At 36.0% G+C, this 17,938-nt stretch overlaps 1 protein-coding gene across 3 annotated transcripts in view; it reads left to right on the forward strand.

The window, feature by feature from the left end:
• Positions 1–17,938, forward strand: part of LOC133385104 (guanine nucleotide-binding protein G(q) subunit alpha) — a 173,981-nt gene that overhangs the window by 134,309 nt on the left and 21,734 nt on the right. For all 3 annotated transcript variants that reach the window (XM_061627465.1, XM_061627446.1, XM_061627455.1), the window contains exons 4-5: positions 2,435–2,563; positions 4,846–4,975. In XM_061627465.1, the coding sequence (XP_061483449.1) occupies positions 2,435–2,563; positions 4,846–4,975 (259 nt within the window). The remainder of the gene's footprint in view (positions 1–2,434; positions 2,564–4,845; positions 4,976–17,938) is intronic.

Below are 17,938 nucleotides of genomic sequence, written 5' to 3' on the forward strand. Positions count from 1 at the left end.
TGAAGACGATTTGTAGAAACTCAAGGAAACAACTGAATCTCAAGCATGGCCTTCAAAAACTTGATTTATTATCTGAATTGGTGATACTTTGTTAGGGAAAACAGTGCTATATAATACCATCTTTGTTTTATATTATGGCAAATGTAAGATTATTTCTCAAAGTACCCAAACAAAACTGGTTGTTAGGTGGTATTTTAATTTTTTTAGTATTTTGAGTTGTTAGAGGCTGCTTCTGATGTCTATATTTTATTTTGTATGGCTTCATACTTAAAGTAGGAATGAAGGGCCTGTGGTCCTCCAGATGTTACTAGACTACATAATCCCAGACTGTTCATTGGCCCTGTTGGCTGGAGTTGGGAGCCCACCAACATCTGGAGGGCCACAGGTTCCCCACCCGTTTTAAATGACAAAATCAAGGAAATGATCAGCCATCAAGGGCAAAGAAAAAGTTTTAAAATGCTATTCAAGAGTTGCTTGTAAGAGGTATGATAAAAGTTTCTGTAAATAGTGTGTAAAAGAAAATGTGGATTAAAGAAATCAAATTATTTGGATTTCAACAACTCTTTCCTCCTGTCCTTCTCATCATAAATGCTGTATTATATAATCCTGGTATCTCAGTATCCTAATGTAAGAGGTAGAATTTGAACTGGGATTTGAAAAGTGCCGGCCTTACAGAGGGATAGGGTGGAGGTGGTGGTGGAGGAGGAGGAGGAGGAGGAGGAGAGAGAGAGAGAGAGAGTTTGAGTGATACCATATATGTCTCCTATTGATTTTTCAGTATTTATTAGGTTTTATGGGTACCTGATTTGACTCACCTATCCCTTTGAGTATAATTAATACCTACTGAGAATGTAATGAGGAGAGGGACAATAGGCAGTTGGCACCCACCAGAAATATATGTATTAGCCCCAGGACAAGTTTCAATTCTCCTTTCTTGCCTTGAAACCACATGCTCTTCTTTTTAAAATCAGATGGAAACAAAATTAGTTGCATGATGAGCTCTCCTGGAGAGCAGCTTCCATTACTGCTATACTGTGGGAACACAGTACAAAGGCTTTTTTTCTTGAGATGCTCCTTGTCTCCTTCCTTCCTTCTGTGGAATGCAGGTGTTTGTAGGACATGGACATGAATCATGAGAAGGCAAGGGATGCTAAAGGGTCAACCACTCTCTGTACCAAGCTTAGTGCCTGTATTTATTTGGTTATCCTTGATTTGTATTAATGTAATGTTATAATTTTATTAAAAGCTGCCTGGGAAATGTATTTATGGAAGGACAGTAAATATCTCTATGTAACAAACTCTCACTCATCTGCATCTTTTTAGTTGGCTCAAAATTCAGAGAGAGAGAAATGGTTTGATAATTGGTCATCATAGATAGCATTTTATCTTTATTTTGTAAAAATGGGAAAAGGAAAACATTTTTTGCTCTTGATTCTTTTTATTTTTATTTAGAAAATGTGTAAACTGCTTGTTCAATTTTCCTCCCAAGTGGTAGACAAGTTAACCACCACCATTACACTTCATGCCCCAACAGAGTATCCTTTTAGTTAGTTTTCAAGTACTTAAGAATATAGTGAAAACTCTGTGGTATATTTTGATGGACTTATATACATCCAGATATTCTTCTCACCCTCTACCCTGAGTAATTCAGTGTGTACTTGTGAGTGCTGTAAACTTTAACCTGTTCACTTGGGGGGAATTGATCTAATTGTAGAAAGGCTCTTGATTGCCATGTTCTTTTCATCAGTTTCTGTGGAAAGGCTTTCATTTTGTCTGGATCTACTGTGAACAAAATGTAATTATGGTATGTTTTAAATTCAGTTCTATGGTTTTGAGAGCATTTTTAAAGGAAAACTGCTAAATATCCTAACATTTAAATGGCTTTTGTTTCTTAATTCATTGCTACTCATGCTCCTATTAACACATTGCAGACAACACATCTGTGTAATAGGAGATAATAGTTATTACATTCTATTTTTCAGCACAAGAAGATATTCCATGCTGTATATTGCAGTCAGTGCTCTAGCCTAATTCTGATTTATATATCCTGGAAAGTTTGATCTTTCCATATCTATTTCACAAGTAACATATTTTGTTCAAATATCCCTCCACATGGTGAGAGTTGATACTTACCATGATAGATCAACTCCAGTTTTCAATTGCCTTCCTTGAGATCTTGAACATTCTTGGGGCAATTTTCAGCCACAACTGATTAGAACAATGAAAACAGTAATACACAGATTTTATAGATTTTGGTGTCAAGATGCTTGATTCTTCTACAGTTCTTCAAGAATTTATCTCATTCCATTATAGTTGCATTTTTACCCCATGTACTCCAAACTTTCTTCCTCCTTTAACTTCATGCTGTGCCTTCCTTCAAGGGGAACTATAGCATCACTATATTTCATTCCTTCTGTTTATCTCCTGTCTATAGTTACCTTAACGATTTGGACCGTATAGCAGATTCTGGCTATCTGCCTACCCAGCAAGATGTGCTTAGAGTTCGAGTTCCAACTACAGGAATAATTGAATACCCATTTGACTTACAAAGCGTCATTTTCAGGTAGAGAAAAGACTTTTTAACTTTTCAGTTACTTGATATATTACTTTTTGGTTTCTTTGGGGTTTTTTCAGCATCTAAAATTAATGTTAATGAGATGTGAGAAAATATTAATTTTGAAGGATCCTCCCCCCGCCCTTCTTTTTTTAAATGGCAAGGACAGTTTCCATGTGGGTGCAAACTCGGTCAAACCATTCTCAACCTGACATTTTCACCACCTCAGAAAAGAATGTGTTTATATTCTACATTGTTCAAGAATGAGGGGTAGAGAAGAGAATGATTTGATATTCGCTTAACCCGTAAGAAAAAACTTCAGTATGTACTTTTATTTGCATTAATGTATGAGTACAACTTATTCATTGTAATTACAATTTAAATATAGGCTGTACACAAGCATCTATTTTTTTATTATTCCTCCATATATATAATTGCAAATCTATGTAATAGATTGCATCCACTAACCAGATGCTAATAAAAAATCTTGCCTGCAAACTTTGTCTCATCTTGAGTCATTTATAAAATAAACATGAAAAATAATAACTTGCTAGTGAATAGAAATCTCCACAGGTTATGTGTTTTACTAACTTATTATCCTGTAATTAGCAGTGCATGTGTTCCCTGTGGAATTCCCTCCCCTTAAATATTAGGCAGGTGCCATCTCTGCTATCTTTTTGGCACCTTTTGAAGACTTTCCTCTTCCAACAAGCCTTTTAAGTTGAGACCTATCCCAGTCTGCGTCTGTGTTAGAATTGCTTTTAATATGTCTTTTAATATCTTTAACCCTTTTTATAAAAAAAGATGTTTTTAAAGTTTTTTTAAAAAAAAATTAACGTTGTTTTGTTTTAATGTATTTTAAGGTCTTTTTATGACGTTTTAAAGTGTTTTTAGTGTTTCTGTTTGCCGCCCTGGGCTCCTGCTGGAAGGAAGGGCGGGGTATAAATAAAATAATAATAATAAAACATTCCAAAAGATTATCTTAATCAATTTGAAAGGAGCAGACCCTTTACCAGGTCAAGCAGAAAGCTTTATTTCAGAATCTTTTTTTAGTTCCAATTGTAATTAGCTATAATGTGTTTATAACATCTTTTACAAAAACTTTTTTACTTGAATTAAGAATGGATAAGTCTCTTGTGCAGTGACACGTGGGGCACTACAGTTTCAACCAAAATTGAAATCCTAATTTGAATATATTATGCATTCTAAACATTGTAGCTTTTTGTTAAATTTCTTCTTAAATTTCCTTAGGAATTATAATCCAGCAAACAAAAAACTTTCTTTGTCTGATTTGTCCATAATAATTTCCCATCAGCTCGATTCCATTATTCATTTTCCCCATTTAGATTTTTTCCATAGAATTAAACCTAAATTATATAATTGCTAGCTTTCTCTTGGATTGCTATCTTTTTCTTGGAAGAAGGTTTATTTGTACAATGCATGTATGAAAAAATATTTAATACGATGCGTACTATTTTAAACCATCAGTGTAGCAGAATAATGTAAAATACTTGTTACTTTTTCATAATGTTTTATGGTTGCATTCTCACACCATAGTAAACTAGAGTTTAGCATTTCAAGAATGAGCTTATGCTCATTACTACAACAAGACAACTTCAAATTGTGGCTTATGAAGCTGGTTTGTTCCAAATAAACCATAATTAAGATTAACCGCAGTTTGTTTCAGTAAACTGTGGTTAATAAAAGAAGAGAATGCTTCCAATTTCTTCCCTGTGGCTATATCAGAATGATGGGGGGAGTGCTCATTATAGTAAAACATAGCTTAGCATTACATGCAAATACAGCCACAAAGTAGAGCACATGTTGGCTTTTGTTCCACACCTATTTCCAGGATTTGTATATTCACATTAATTTTCAGAATCTTTTGTGTCCCAGTTAAACCCCTAAAGGATATTTCAAGCTCAAGCAAGGTAGGTATCAGTATCTGATGCCAAATATTTATATAAGTCAAATATTTTCCATAATATTTTTCATGGTGTGTATTCGAAGGTATTAATGATGAGAATTCTTAAGGCTGCACCCTTCAATGAATTTACTATGGAATAATCTCATTGAAGTTTTATTCATGTATGTTAGGTTATTACTGAGTTACTGCACACTGGCTGCCTCGTGTAGTTCACACTCATACAGCAGAACACATCCTGTGGATGGAATGCCATAGTCAATTGGCTCTAATGCCATTTAAATTGATTACAAGAATATAATGCCACATATCTATAACACTTGTTGCATCTTATCTTTTTGACTCGTGTATTTTGCTAATATTGCAGAATGGTGGATGTGGGGGGCCAGCGATCAGAGCGAAGAAAATGGATACACTGCTTTGAAAATGTCACCTCTATCATGTTTCTAGTAGCCCTTAGTGAATACGATCAAGTACTTGTGGAATCAGACAATGAGGTAAGCAATTTAGAGCATAGATGTAACTCTAGAAGTAAATTAAGGCAATCTCTGCTCGCATGTGAATCTCCCCATGTGCTAGCATTTCTTCATGGTATTCTGAGGTAATGCTTTTGTTATGAGCAAGAACTTTTCTGTGGTATCATCCCTGCTCATAGATGTTTGTCAAGATGGTTCTCCCATGGTCTTTTGGAAATTGCTGAGACCTTTTTATTCCACAGGGTTTTTGAGAGGTTGCTGAGTTTCTTTTGTTATTTTTGTCTGATGTCTTATGGCTTTATAAAATCCATAATTCCTTCAATCAAGGTAGAGGATGGATACAAATCTTTGTGTAGCCCTGGTCAAATAAATTTGTATTCATTTAATGTGATTGATACTTTTATAGCAGAAATTAACAGCAGATTGTAATGAGTTTTGCTGAGATTACTCTTGCTTAAGCTGTCAAGAGGAGTAATTTCATTTCATTTCATTTTATTAAATTTATATACCGCCCATAGCCGAAGCTCCCTGGGCGGTTCACAACAATCAGCATAAAATACAATGAAACACATATTTAAAACAGTTTTTTAAAAGCTTAAAATATAAACTTAAAAACATAAACATTTTTACACATACTAAAATACTAAATAACACAAAAGGACAAAAAGAAAAATTAACGTGGAGGTTTATCACATCATTTCAGGTTAGGTAATTTGTGTGTTCACTGTTCCTAGGGTTGCCATATTCCAGTTCCACAAATCCGGGCAGGTTAATTTGCATATTATGTAAAGTATTTGCATATTATGCAAATATCTGCATATTAATATTTGGATTGTCCAGTTGTTTTGTTTTTGTGCCTAGGAATTACCACCAAAAACTGGGGAAAGATGTGAGAAATCTTTTTTTTAAAAGCAACATTTTCAGCTTTAAATGCCTAGACTCTAGTTTCCAACACTATGGAGTATTTATTGATTGATTAAGAGAATTTATATCCTGCCCTTTTGCTGTTAAAAACAGAGCTCAGCACAGCTTACAAATATAATAAAAACATTAAAAATACACAATCAATATAAAAACATAATAAAAACACAAAATAGCAACAAACATAAAGTAAGTCAGGGCAGCAGTACGGTTAACCATATACGATATATTTCAAAGATGTGGTGGGTGGAGAAAAACAAGAAGCCAAAATGTTAGGAAAAGGAGTCTTTCATACCACATGCTCAGTTCTAAATACTGTTGCAGCAAGTTTTACAAGTTCCTCCAGTATTCCACTGGTGCAAGCACTCAGACATTCAAAGTATCTGTATGTTTCTGTACGTTTTATAAAAGCAGAGCTTTGCGTAACTCAAAATTTCTTCTCAACCACATCTACACAGGTTCCACCTCCATACTCAAAATGAAACTGGGCCTGGAAGTGTGCAACAACCCCACACATACCTTGCTAATTAGATTATCAATGCCAGGATGTTTGTCTTATCGACTACTCTCCTGCTCCCTCCCCCGGGCATCATGAAAGACCCAGTCCTGGGCTCAGAAACAAAATAAATATCTGGTCCTCTTCAAAGTATTGATAAGCCTCTTGTTTTAATTGAAATAATAATTATACATTCTTGTTCTTATCACTAATGGGAGTTAATGATCTTGCATATGCTGCTGTTGCTTCTATGGCTGTAACGGAGTGAGGTTAAAGATAAGTGAAATGCAAATAGAAAAAAAAACACAGAAGGCAGTAACACTTTCCTAAATGTAATACCATACCAACCACAACAAGATTCCTATGAGTAAGGCAAAAAACTAAGCATCTCACAACCAGTCAGGATTCCTAACCAAAAACCAAAAATATGATAAATGAAGAAATATTTATATAAGCATGACTATCAAATATATTTATTATTTACACAAACTGTAAAGATATTTATAGTGCAATCCTAGGTTTATTTATTCAGAAGCAAATTCCAGTGTATTCAGTGGGGCTTACTCAAACAGGGACAGAAATGCAACCTCAAGTGATAAGCAACTTCATTCACACAACCCAAAATTCTGAATCATGCCATTTTACACTGTTTTGCAACTGTTTATACTTGTTTTTATGGTTATTGGATTTTAAATGGCTTTATTTCTTGTTGTGAGCTGCCTTGGTTTCCAACCCTACCTCACAGGGGTGTTGGAAAGACTCCACACGCACACACACACTGCAGATGTATAAATACATACAGCCCATATAATAGTTTATTGTCAAACCAGTTGGTCATTGTAGAAAAATCAGTATTAGTTTTAAAAAAATCAGTATTACTTTCCTACAGAATAAAAACTATAATACCTAAGTAAGCCCTGCCTACTTGCTTTAAAATAGGACTGGAGAAGGGGGGGGGCAGAAAGAGAACACAAACACAATTCTTTTTTACATTCACTCCAAAGTCGCATTGATTTTCAGCACATTCATAACTATGTCTACTCAAAAGTAAATCCTATTGAATTCAATGGGATTTACTCTGGGCATATGGGATTAGCATTGCTTTTACAAAAGCAAGCATTGGGAAGGTTTTCAAAACACTGCCCAAGATCTGACTCCTACACACAAGAGGAAAAAAAACTGAAATGTATATACTTAACCAATTTATGAGATTTTCAGATAAACGGGGGGAAACCACCATTTTGTTTTCTAGACACTGCCTCAGGTCAATGAAACTGAAACACAATCCTGAATGGGCGGGGCTAAAGCTAGGAAGTGCTGTACTGTTTAAAGAAAGATTTAGCAGTCGGGGGGTGGCTGATGTTTTTATGCATATCTCGAGAACCAGACCACCTAGAAACTTTTTTTTTTTAAATTAAAGCTGAGAATCCGGGCCACCTAAGGAGCTAGCCGGGCGCCGGGTGGCATGCATAGAATCCGGGTAAAACCCGGCTAACCAGGCAATATGGCAACCCTAACTGTTCCTTACACAATGTAATGGAGCATAGTGCACACTTTCTCCACTACTGTCCCTTCCTTCCCCTAATCCCCCTCAGCCCACTCTGTTGGTGGAAATAATGCATTCCCAGGGACACTGAGACTTGTAATCACGTCCTCAGCCAACAGCTGCCAACCCAAGTTTTTTTTTATCATTAATTTTTATTCAAATTTTCAAAGACAAAAAACAAAACAAAACAAAAATAATTAAACAATAAAATAAAATGTTGACTTCCGATTTGTCGCAGATCAGTTATAGGTCTACAATATATAACAATCCTGTCTCTTAAATTATATTATAAAATCACTTTCCTCCAGTAATCTTAATTAATCATCAAATCTCATAAACATTACTTTATTCTTTCCACAAAAAGTCAAAGAGAGGTTTCAATTCCTTGAGAGATATATCTTTCAATTTTTCACCAAATAAACATGTCGATTAATCCATCTCGTTCAAATCTATTAGGTCCAATAATTTCAATAGCCATTCTTCCATTATCAATATTAATTCCATCTTCCATCTTCAATAATCCTGTTAAGTCCAGTAATTTCAGTAGCCATTCTTCCATTATCAGTATCCCATAATAATCTTGTTGTCATAGCCATAGTCCAAATAAACATATCGATTAATCCATCTCATCAAATCTGTTAGGTCCAATAATTTCAATAACCATTCTTCCATTATCAATATTAATTCCATCTTCCATCTTCAATAGTCCTGTTAAGTCCAGTAATTTCAGTATCCATTCTTCCATTATCAGTATCCCATATTAATCTTGCTGTCATAGCCATAGTCATATAATAAGAGTCTGATGGGAATTTCCTTTATCACAAATATTTCCTTGCCATCAATTCTGAATATGTTGCTGAAATATTGTTGTAAAGTCATATCTCTGTTCTTCTTTTTTACAAAATGCACTAGCTCATCTCTTAAGAATTTTTCAATTGTCACATATCTGTAGTTAATTCCATAGATTTTTTCTATGTCAAGCTCCATCACATCATTCCAGTCCAAAAAATTATCCAAGACATTGATAACTTTATCTCTAATATCTTCATTAATTTCTTCAGAGACAACGTTGAATTCCAGACAGTAAACTTTGTTTCTAATATCCATAAACTCCAGATCTTTTTCCAATTCCACATTTGTTCCAATCTCCAGGGCTTGTATCTTCCCTTTAATTTTTCTTTTCTCATCTCTAATCTCATCAATCCCCTCTCTCACAAGATCCCCTATTTCTTTAAGCTCCTGCGTCATTTTGCCCAATTCAATTTTCATCTCCTGTCTACCCTGTCTCAGGGTTTGTTTCGTTATCTCAATCTCATCCATTATTTTCTGAAACATAATTTCTTCCATGGTCTCAGCCACTTTCCTGATTGCCATTCTTAAAACCACAAAAACAAAAATCATTTCAGCCACAATTGGGTTAATATTCCAGGCTTGATGACATCACAGTGTAGACAGTACAGCCTGCCTTATCTCTTATATGTTCAGGAATACAAAACAAATTTAGTTCCCAGCATCAAAACAGTTAGTGGCGTCGTGAACAAGTAGATTCGTCAGAATGAAATAGACCAAAAAGAAAATAGTCCCAGACATATAATACTCCAAAGTTCATAAATCAAATTTATTTATTTCTTTTCCTCCTCGAAATAGAAATCCCTCTTCCGTTTGTATCTTTAGAATGTACTTCCAGGCCAGCTTTTTGCAATAAAAACAAAGATAGGCTTTTTCAATTTCTTTCCTCCTTAATTTCGTGAATAAAAGAGAAGAGTTATAACTCACCCAGAAATTCTTTATAGCTGATTCATTGACAAATCTCTTTTTGCTGCAACGATTTAAACCAAGTGAAAAAAAAATAGAAAGAAGGATGCTTGCCTGTTAAAGTCCATTTTTCTTTGAAGAAAAGATAAACGTGTCGCTTAATCAGTTAGAGCTTGTTGGAAGTCCGTCCGGCATTGCTGGCTGAACCTTCTCTAATAAATTAATGAAATCCAGTCCTCCCAACAAAAACAGGGTTTTGTGGTTAATCTCTACGTTTCTCCCTGCCCGGGAGAAAATCTTTACCAGTCAACAAGAACGTTCTGACTGATTTTAAAACTGAAAAACCTTCTTCTGAGACAAGAGCTCGTCTCAAAAAGCAGGCACAAGCGAAGTCACCCTTCCCGGAAGTCCAGCTGCCAACCCAAGTTTTGAGACCCTGCTTCTGGTCTCAATGACAATTGTGGCTTGTGGAACAATGATACAAGACAGGGTCTTTTTGGTGGCAGTGTCCCAATTGTAGAACTCCCTCACTGGGAAAATGCATTTGTTCTCCATGTTGACAGTTATTTGTCATTGGCTGAAGCCCATCTGTTCATCTGGGCTTTTTGCCTGCTGCACTTAGTTTTTTGGTTTTTAGATAATGTAGTTTCTATGTATTTTCTTTACTGTTTTCTGATGGTTGTATTTTACTGTACAGCAAAGGGATCCTGCTGAGGGGAGGCAATTTTTGCAGGTTTCTCCCTTTTTTGCAGCCCCCAGCCCTGGGGGCTATGGGAGGGAGGAGAATTGGTAAAGTTCATTACTCTACTTCCACCAGCAGGAGTGACTCTTTAGCTACACTCAGGGAAACCTGACAGCAAGAAAGAAGTCTGGATTCAAATTGCAATGTTTTTCAAAACCGTAGGAACTCCTACACTGAACCACCTCATTTAGGAAGGCATATATCACTGATCAACTGGATGTTTCTTTTTTCTCTTGTGTAGTTTTTCTTATTGTTTTTTGAACCATATTTAAATGCAAATGTATATGGAGATAATCTAGCCTGGACAGCACTTACCTTTGAACACTTATTATGTATAAGGGGGCTTATTAATGTATTATATGACTTAAAACGTATCTTACCTCAAGTTTGAGAAATATATAATAGAACAAAAGTTTGATTTTTTTTAACGTTCATTTTTCTATGCTTTGGTCAAGCACAAGTAATTGGATGAATTTTATTTTCACATAGTCAAAAATCAGTTTTGAGTTAAGAGCCCTTATGAAAATCTCAACACAAAAGAAAAACTGACAGAGAACTCAAGCCTCTAACTTCATCCTTTAGCACCACTAAGTCAAACCTATGATATAATATAATCCCATTTTGCATCTGTTTGATCTTTTAATTTCCTAATTAAGAGATTTTATTAAACAATACTTGGTTGCTCTGCTTTGTTACTTCAATACTTTATTAAATCATGCATATTACAAGCAGCAGACTTTTTAGCTATGTTGGGGAGAGGAATGAGCAAATTGCTTTATTCAACGCATTCTCAATTTTTGTGCTTTTTTCTCTTGCTAAGAAATAATTAAATAATTGCTTTCTGACTTTTGTTTGTAGGCTTCTTGAAGTGTAAGTAATCTGATTTTAATGTATTGATGACAGAATAACTGGTTTGCATCATTTGAGACTGCCGGTTCTGGTATCAGTATGGAGCTGTTTTGAGGATTTTGGTATCTTTCTATCCAGGGTTGTGTAGTAGAATGGGCACTTCCATATCAGTTTATTTTGTTTAAATGATTTTTATCCCACTATTTAGCTAAAAAAGGCACCCAGAGCTGACACATAGTGTCAGGGAACTAGATCTTACTAGCTGACACATGGTGTCAGGGAATTAGATCTTACCAGTAAACCCAAAGCCACGTGTGGGTGATCAGGCCAGGAGATAGTGGGAATGAGCAGAAGGAATGTTGGGACCCCACCAATATAAAAGGTTTTAAAAGATTTATTGAAAGATGTCAATTGTCACAGCCAGAGATGCTCTTGTGAGTCAACCATTGCAGGAATGGTAAAATGAAAATTAGATATGCCCAGTAGTCCTGATCTTTCATACTTGCATAGTATTACGCAAGTAACTAGGGGTCAGCCAGTACTGTAATGAGGAGAAGCAGGTGGTGCACTCCCAGGAATCTTGGGTGGTAGACTGTGATAGAAAACTTCTAAAATCTTCTGGTGAACTGGGGTGTCTTCATAGTCAGATAATGTTTTGATGTTCTTTTGATATCTTCACTGAGTCCTGGTATCTCATCCATCAGTTGGTCAGCTGGTGCTTGTAGTGATGTCAGTCTCCTGGCACATCTGTGTTCTCAGGACTGCATCTCCTCATTCTCATAACAACTTGGTGTCTATCAAGGGCACTGGTCATGGGATCTGTTTTAGGGTACTCTGACTTACATTAGAATTATAACCTTTGTTTATGTTTGATGTATTCCAGACACCCACCAGTTGTCGTCTTGATAACCTTCAGTTTCACCCATAAGCCCTAGAAAGAGAAATTCATTCACACTCACACATCCTCTACATGTTATGATAACACAGACCACTCTGTCATCGGTGGCCTTGGGTAACTAGCTGGTTCCATAGTACGTACAAGCAATGTAACAGACACTGTGCTTTGTTTTGCAAACAAGATGCAGAAAGTTACAAACACTCCTGGCTTTATCTCAGACACAGTATTTCTGCCATTTTCCATACTAAGAGCATTTCTTATATATATTTTAAAAATACAATTATAAAATAGTATTTATAGTGAATGCATAGCAGTGCAGAAGCATGTAGAAATATTCCAATAGCAGTATCAATAATAAATGGCATGAATATATATGTGCGCAGAGGTGTTAAGGCATTGATACATGTAGGATGGAAGAAAATATACAGCAAATATACGTGTCAGAACAGCTTGCACATCAATAAAAGCAATAAAACTCTCAGGTTTACAATGTAAAAGAGATGGCACAAAAGAAAAGTGGATTGGGAGGGTGGAGGAGGAATATATTAGCTGGGGACAACCCATAGATCAGTGCTGAAGTGCATGCATAAAGGCCTAGATTCAATCTATTATTAAAGGATTTCAGGTTGTATATATGGGAAATCCTCTTGCTTGAGATCTTGAGAGCCATTGCTTGTTGAAATATACAATACTGGGCAAATGGACCAATTATCTGCCTATTCTATAGTCTGCAGCTTCAAATGCATATGTTAACTCATGCAAAGTAACAGCTGTACAAAGAATTTGTTACCCAAGAACAAGCTTTCAACTGTGAATCCCAACATATCTAATAAAGGGTGACCATGAGAAAAAATTGGCCTTTTTGAGAACCTAAATTACATGCTTTACTTCCTGGCTCAAAACTGTGTTAGCACTCACTGCTATCAGCCTGAGAATGCACTCAGTGGTTTCCTTCTTCCATGACCCTTTGATGGAATATCTATTCTCTGTTATCTTAGGTGTTATGGGCCACAAATCTTAGTGGGACATATTTGTGTTCAATCTAGATGTACAATGCAGATGTTTGCTGCTAAATCACAGAATTATCAAGCTTTTGCTGGCTTATATGAACAAGTTAATGATTCTTAATTGACAGAATTGTAGACATGTTCAGTATATTCCCATTGATTATGCTGGGACTTGAGTATGTCAAATTACAGCCTTTGATGGAATGTATTATATCCACAGTAGAGATGAACATAAAGGATCCAAACACTTTGCACTGAATTATTTAAAGATATCCACATAAAAAATTATCCTGATGAGAAAGGGCAAGATAAGTGAAATATGGCTGGAACATAGTGAGAAGTGCATTCTGTTTAATTTTGTGTATATATAAATGGCTAATGTGTGGTTTGCATGCTTGCTTGTTTGTGCGGGGGGTTATTTTTAGAGGTACAAATGAAACTGAAATTTTCAGTTGGGAAATTTCAGATATGGATATGTTAAAAAGCAAGCATGTTAACATGTAACCATATGTTGTATGTCTGAAAGCTTCACTTGATTTCCCACACTTGTGCAACTTACCAGCAATAGCTTAGTTCATAGAGTAGCAAACTTGAAATTTTGTAATGGAACCCTTGTGAATACTTAGTATACAAAGTAGTTTAAATTTTCTTTTTATTATCTTGAGGCTTGAGTTTATATCCTTTAGGAAAATAGAGAGAGAGAGAGAAGAATTTATTTATAATGAAAAAAACATAGTTAACGAGTAGTGTAATTACAGGTTAACCATAATTGCTTACATTCTTAATCTCTTGATGAATGTGACAAACTTTCAGTAAAGCTTAAAAAAGCAGTATGAAAATGTTGATGAATATGTGTATACCCTGTCTTTTCTTCTACAAATGGTCCATGCTAACCTAATTCTTCCATTGTTTAGTGAAGCGTTAGTATGCAACAGATATGGTTGGCATCGCAAGTGTTCCCGCCCCATTATAGAAAATTGTTAAATGTTCCTCCAATTCACCTGGAAGTTAATTACAAATAAGCGTGGTGTTTTATTTCTACTACTTGAACACTAGATGGTACTATAATCATCTGGATAAAAATATCTGGATTAACCTCCATTCAGACTAGTGTGCCAAACATTTTTCCTACTTTTTATCATTCAGTTAATGAGAAAAGAAAATGGATTAAAAAATTATCAAATAAGACAAAAATAAATTCTGTGAAATTCTTACAGGTGGGAGACCAGGGTGTTTGAGGCACTTTCCTAATGAATTCGTAGTATTCAACAGCTATACTAAAGGCCAGGGGTGTTTCTTTCATTCTACAAATCATCTCTCCTGTGGTTTACACTCTGCAGCTTTGTCAGGTACCTGCACTTCTTGAAAATTCTATAGGTTGGAATTTCCTGTAAGGACATGTAATGTCAGTGATGTGCAGCCCTGTTCTGTAGGTATTGCTTCATACAAAAGGGACTTTCGTGTGAATGTAGCCTACCTGCAGCCTCACAAACTTCTTGGGAGCTTGCTGGGGGGCTGTCAGCAAGTATGAGCTCTCCTATGATGACTGCAAAATCCAACAAGTTTAAGAACAGAGCTTACATATCGTCCCACATTATTCCAAATACAACACTAGAGACACTTCAGCTGTGAGATAGTGATGATGCTCATGAATGTGTGAATCTGCTGTTGAGGTGGTGTAGAAAAGCACTGTGGTGCCTGCAAGGTGAAATTGGCCCGATTTATCTTCTCCCCTTAGAAGTCCTTTTTGTTGAAGCACTTCCTGTTTGGAGATTATAATAGAGTAACTGCTTCAGTGAAGGACATTGATTCAGTGCCTGTATCCTGACACGTAATCAGTTACTATTTTTGCCAGGGGAAAAATCTCAACATTATAAGAAATCTTACTATGAGTTGGAACACTATGCCATAGACCCTTTTGAGAACATATATCACTTGTGACAGTAGTTATTTGATCAGGCAAATAGTATGATTGTACTCCGTTAAGGAACTTTCTGAAAAAACCTCAAAGTACACAGTTCTGAGAACAGTGCAGTACACATGTGTGATGCAGTTACTACAAAAATTAATAGAAAATTGTCATTAAGACCTTACTGAAAGGCTTGTACAGCAGTGTTAAGGAGCATAAGGTTGGAGTTGGTGTTTGGAGTGGTTGTTTAATTGTTGCTATGTAGTAAAGCACAGTGCTGATGGAGCTAATGAACAAAATCTCTGATTTAAATAAAGCAAGTTAGTTACATTCAGCATAAATCAGCCTTGATCAGCGAACTCAAAACAAGCTGGTGTTTTGTTTATTCAGTATGCTGATGACCAGGTGTAGACAGGTTTGAGTGCTTGTTCCAAATACTTTGACGTGATCATTATCAGCCAGCTGTTAATAATTTTTGCTGTGAATATTCTAAATTTGCTTTTAGGTCATATTTGCTGGGCTGCTCCCTGCCTGATTTTTTAGCTGCATAAAATACTACAATTAGATATGAGAAATGAATCTGTTTCTGCACCAGACATTTTTTCTACAGCTGTCTTTAAGGTTGTCTGGTGACCCCAAGAGTTGGTGACATGTTAAGATTTTGCCCAGCAACCCTATATACTCACTGTGAGCCCCTGTCTGCTTTCCAGAGCACTCACAGCCACTTCCCCTTCTCTGGTAATATCTCACCTGCTAATATCTTGGCCATCTCCATAAATCCCTTTTGTATTGCAATCATGCATGCAGAAATCAATGGTTGCTGATGGAAGTCCAGTTTTGAAGTTGCCCACATTTCTGATTCAGTTTAGTTCTGGGATTACTTCATGTGCAGTATCACATCGAAATATAAATTAAACAATTTATATTTGTATGATTTCCTTATGCATAACAATTACTTTATTTATCATTGACAAGCATCCAAATCTGGAATAACAAGTAACTGTGATATCACTATGGATAACACTGTGGTTTTTATACATAAATGTGAAATAAAGGACCCAATTGAAATAATATATAATAAATCTATTGAGATAAACTCTAGGTGAATATTTCCTTTGAATGCCAGTTATACTCCACAATGTCATTGCAAATCCCCTTGAACGTGGACGTAGTGATATACAAGTGGGGGTTGGACTTGATGGCCTTAGAGGCCCTTTCCAACTCTACTATTCTGTGATTCTATGATTCTAAGTAATGAAAGGAAAAGAAAAGCATAGTGTCAGAGTAATGAATGATTCCTTGTTCTTTGGCATGCATAGTGTGTATACTGTAGCCTGTAGCCAGGAGAGTATTTCATTATAATCTTGAGCAGTTTTTTTGTTTTAATTATTCTGGGGAATGAAAACAACTTACTCCACATCTGCTTATGTTTGACATCCCTAGAAATAGCAGTCTCTGTGGGCTCGTGTCAGGAGTTTACTTAAAATATTCAGGAGAAAATCACATGCTTTTTTTTTACATAGGACATGTTCATGAAGCCAGTGTGGTGAAGTGTTTAGAGTGTTGGACTTGGACCTGAGAGACCAGGGTTCAAATCCTCACTTGGCCATGAAGCTGACTGAGTGACCTTGGGCCACTCACTGTATCTCCCAGCCTAACCTACCTCACAGGGTTGTTGTGAGGATAAAATGGAGGCGGGGAAAGGTGGATATAAATATTATAATAATAATAATGTATTAAACTTGTATATTCACACAGCACCATCTCTTGGGTTTGGGCCCCCTGCCTAGAATCATAGAATAGTAGAGTTGGAAAGGGCCTATAAGGCCATCAAGTACAACCCCCTACTCGGTGCAGGAATCCAACTTAAAGCATACTCAATAGGTGGCTAGCTCCATGAATACCTCCAGTGTTGCAGAGCCCTCCATCTCCCTGGGTAATCTACCTTCAGGGTCCCAGACTTCTCTGCAGGGTCTGGCACTAATCATTTTGGGGATGGAGGAGAGAGAAATAAGGTACCTGAGTCAGTCACAGCAGCCTCACTACTTGCTTTGATCTTGGAATTTGACAGGACTATCCAAATGGTCTTGCTTGTTGACTACATTGAATGGGAGATGTCTCAGCAACAGCAAGCTTTTGGAGGATAAGTTTATCAATGGCTGCTAGCCTTGTTGTCAATAGGAAGCCTCCAGGTTTAGAAGTAGTATGTTGCTAAGTTCCAATTGCTGGGAGTAACAGAAGGTGTGCGAGAGAGAGATCATACCTTGCTTGTGGCCATCCCAGAGGCACCCAGTTGACCTCTGTAGGAAGTAGGGTGTTGGAATGGATGGACTGTTGCTCTGATTCAGTAGGGCTCTCCTTTTAGCATTTATAATAATATCCAGAGAGAGACTTGATAGGATTGACATCAGTATATTAAAAATGTACACTGTGTGAAAGTAATATAAAATGTGTAGTAAGATTTTTCAAGTGAATTATTTTTTTTCAATAATTTTTATTCAAATTTTTCCAAAAACAAACAAAACAAAGTCAAAAAGACATAACAATACAACAAAAAATAAAAATAAAATAGTTGACTTCCGATTTGTCGCAGATCAGCTATAAGTATATAATATACATCAAACCTGTCCCTTAATGTATACATACAGAATCCCTTTTCTCCATAAGCTGTCTTAATTAATCGTCAAATCCCAGTATCATCATTTTATTTTGATCTTTCAACAAAAAGTCTAAGAGAGGCTTCCATTCCTTAAGAAATGTATCTGTCGATTTTTCTCTAAGTAAACATGTCAATTTATCCATTTCTACTAAGTCCATTAATTTCAATAGCCATTCTTCCATTGTTGGTGTTGATTCCATTT

The sequence above is a fragment of the Rhineura floridana genome, chromosome 1 (assembly GCF_030035675.1).
Source record: "Rhineura floridana isolate rRhiFlo1 chromosome 1, rRhiFlo1.hap2, whole genome shotgun sequence".
Lineage (NCBI taxonomy): Eukaryota > Metazoa > Chordata > Lepidosauria > Squamata > Rhineuridae > Rhineura > Rhineura floridana.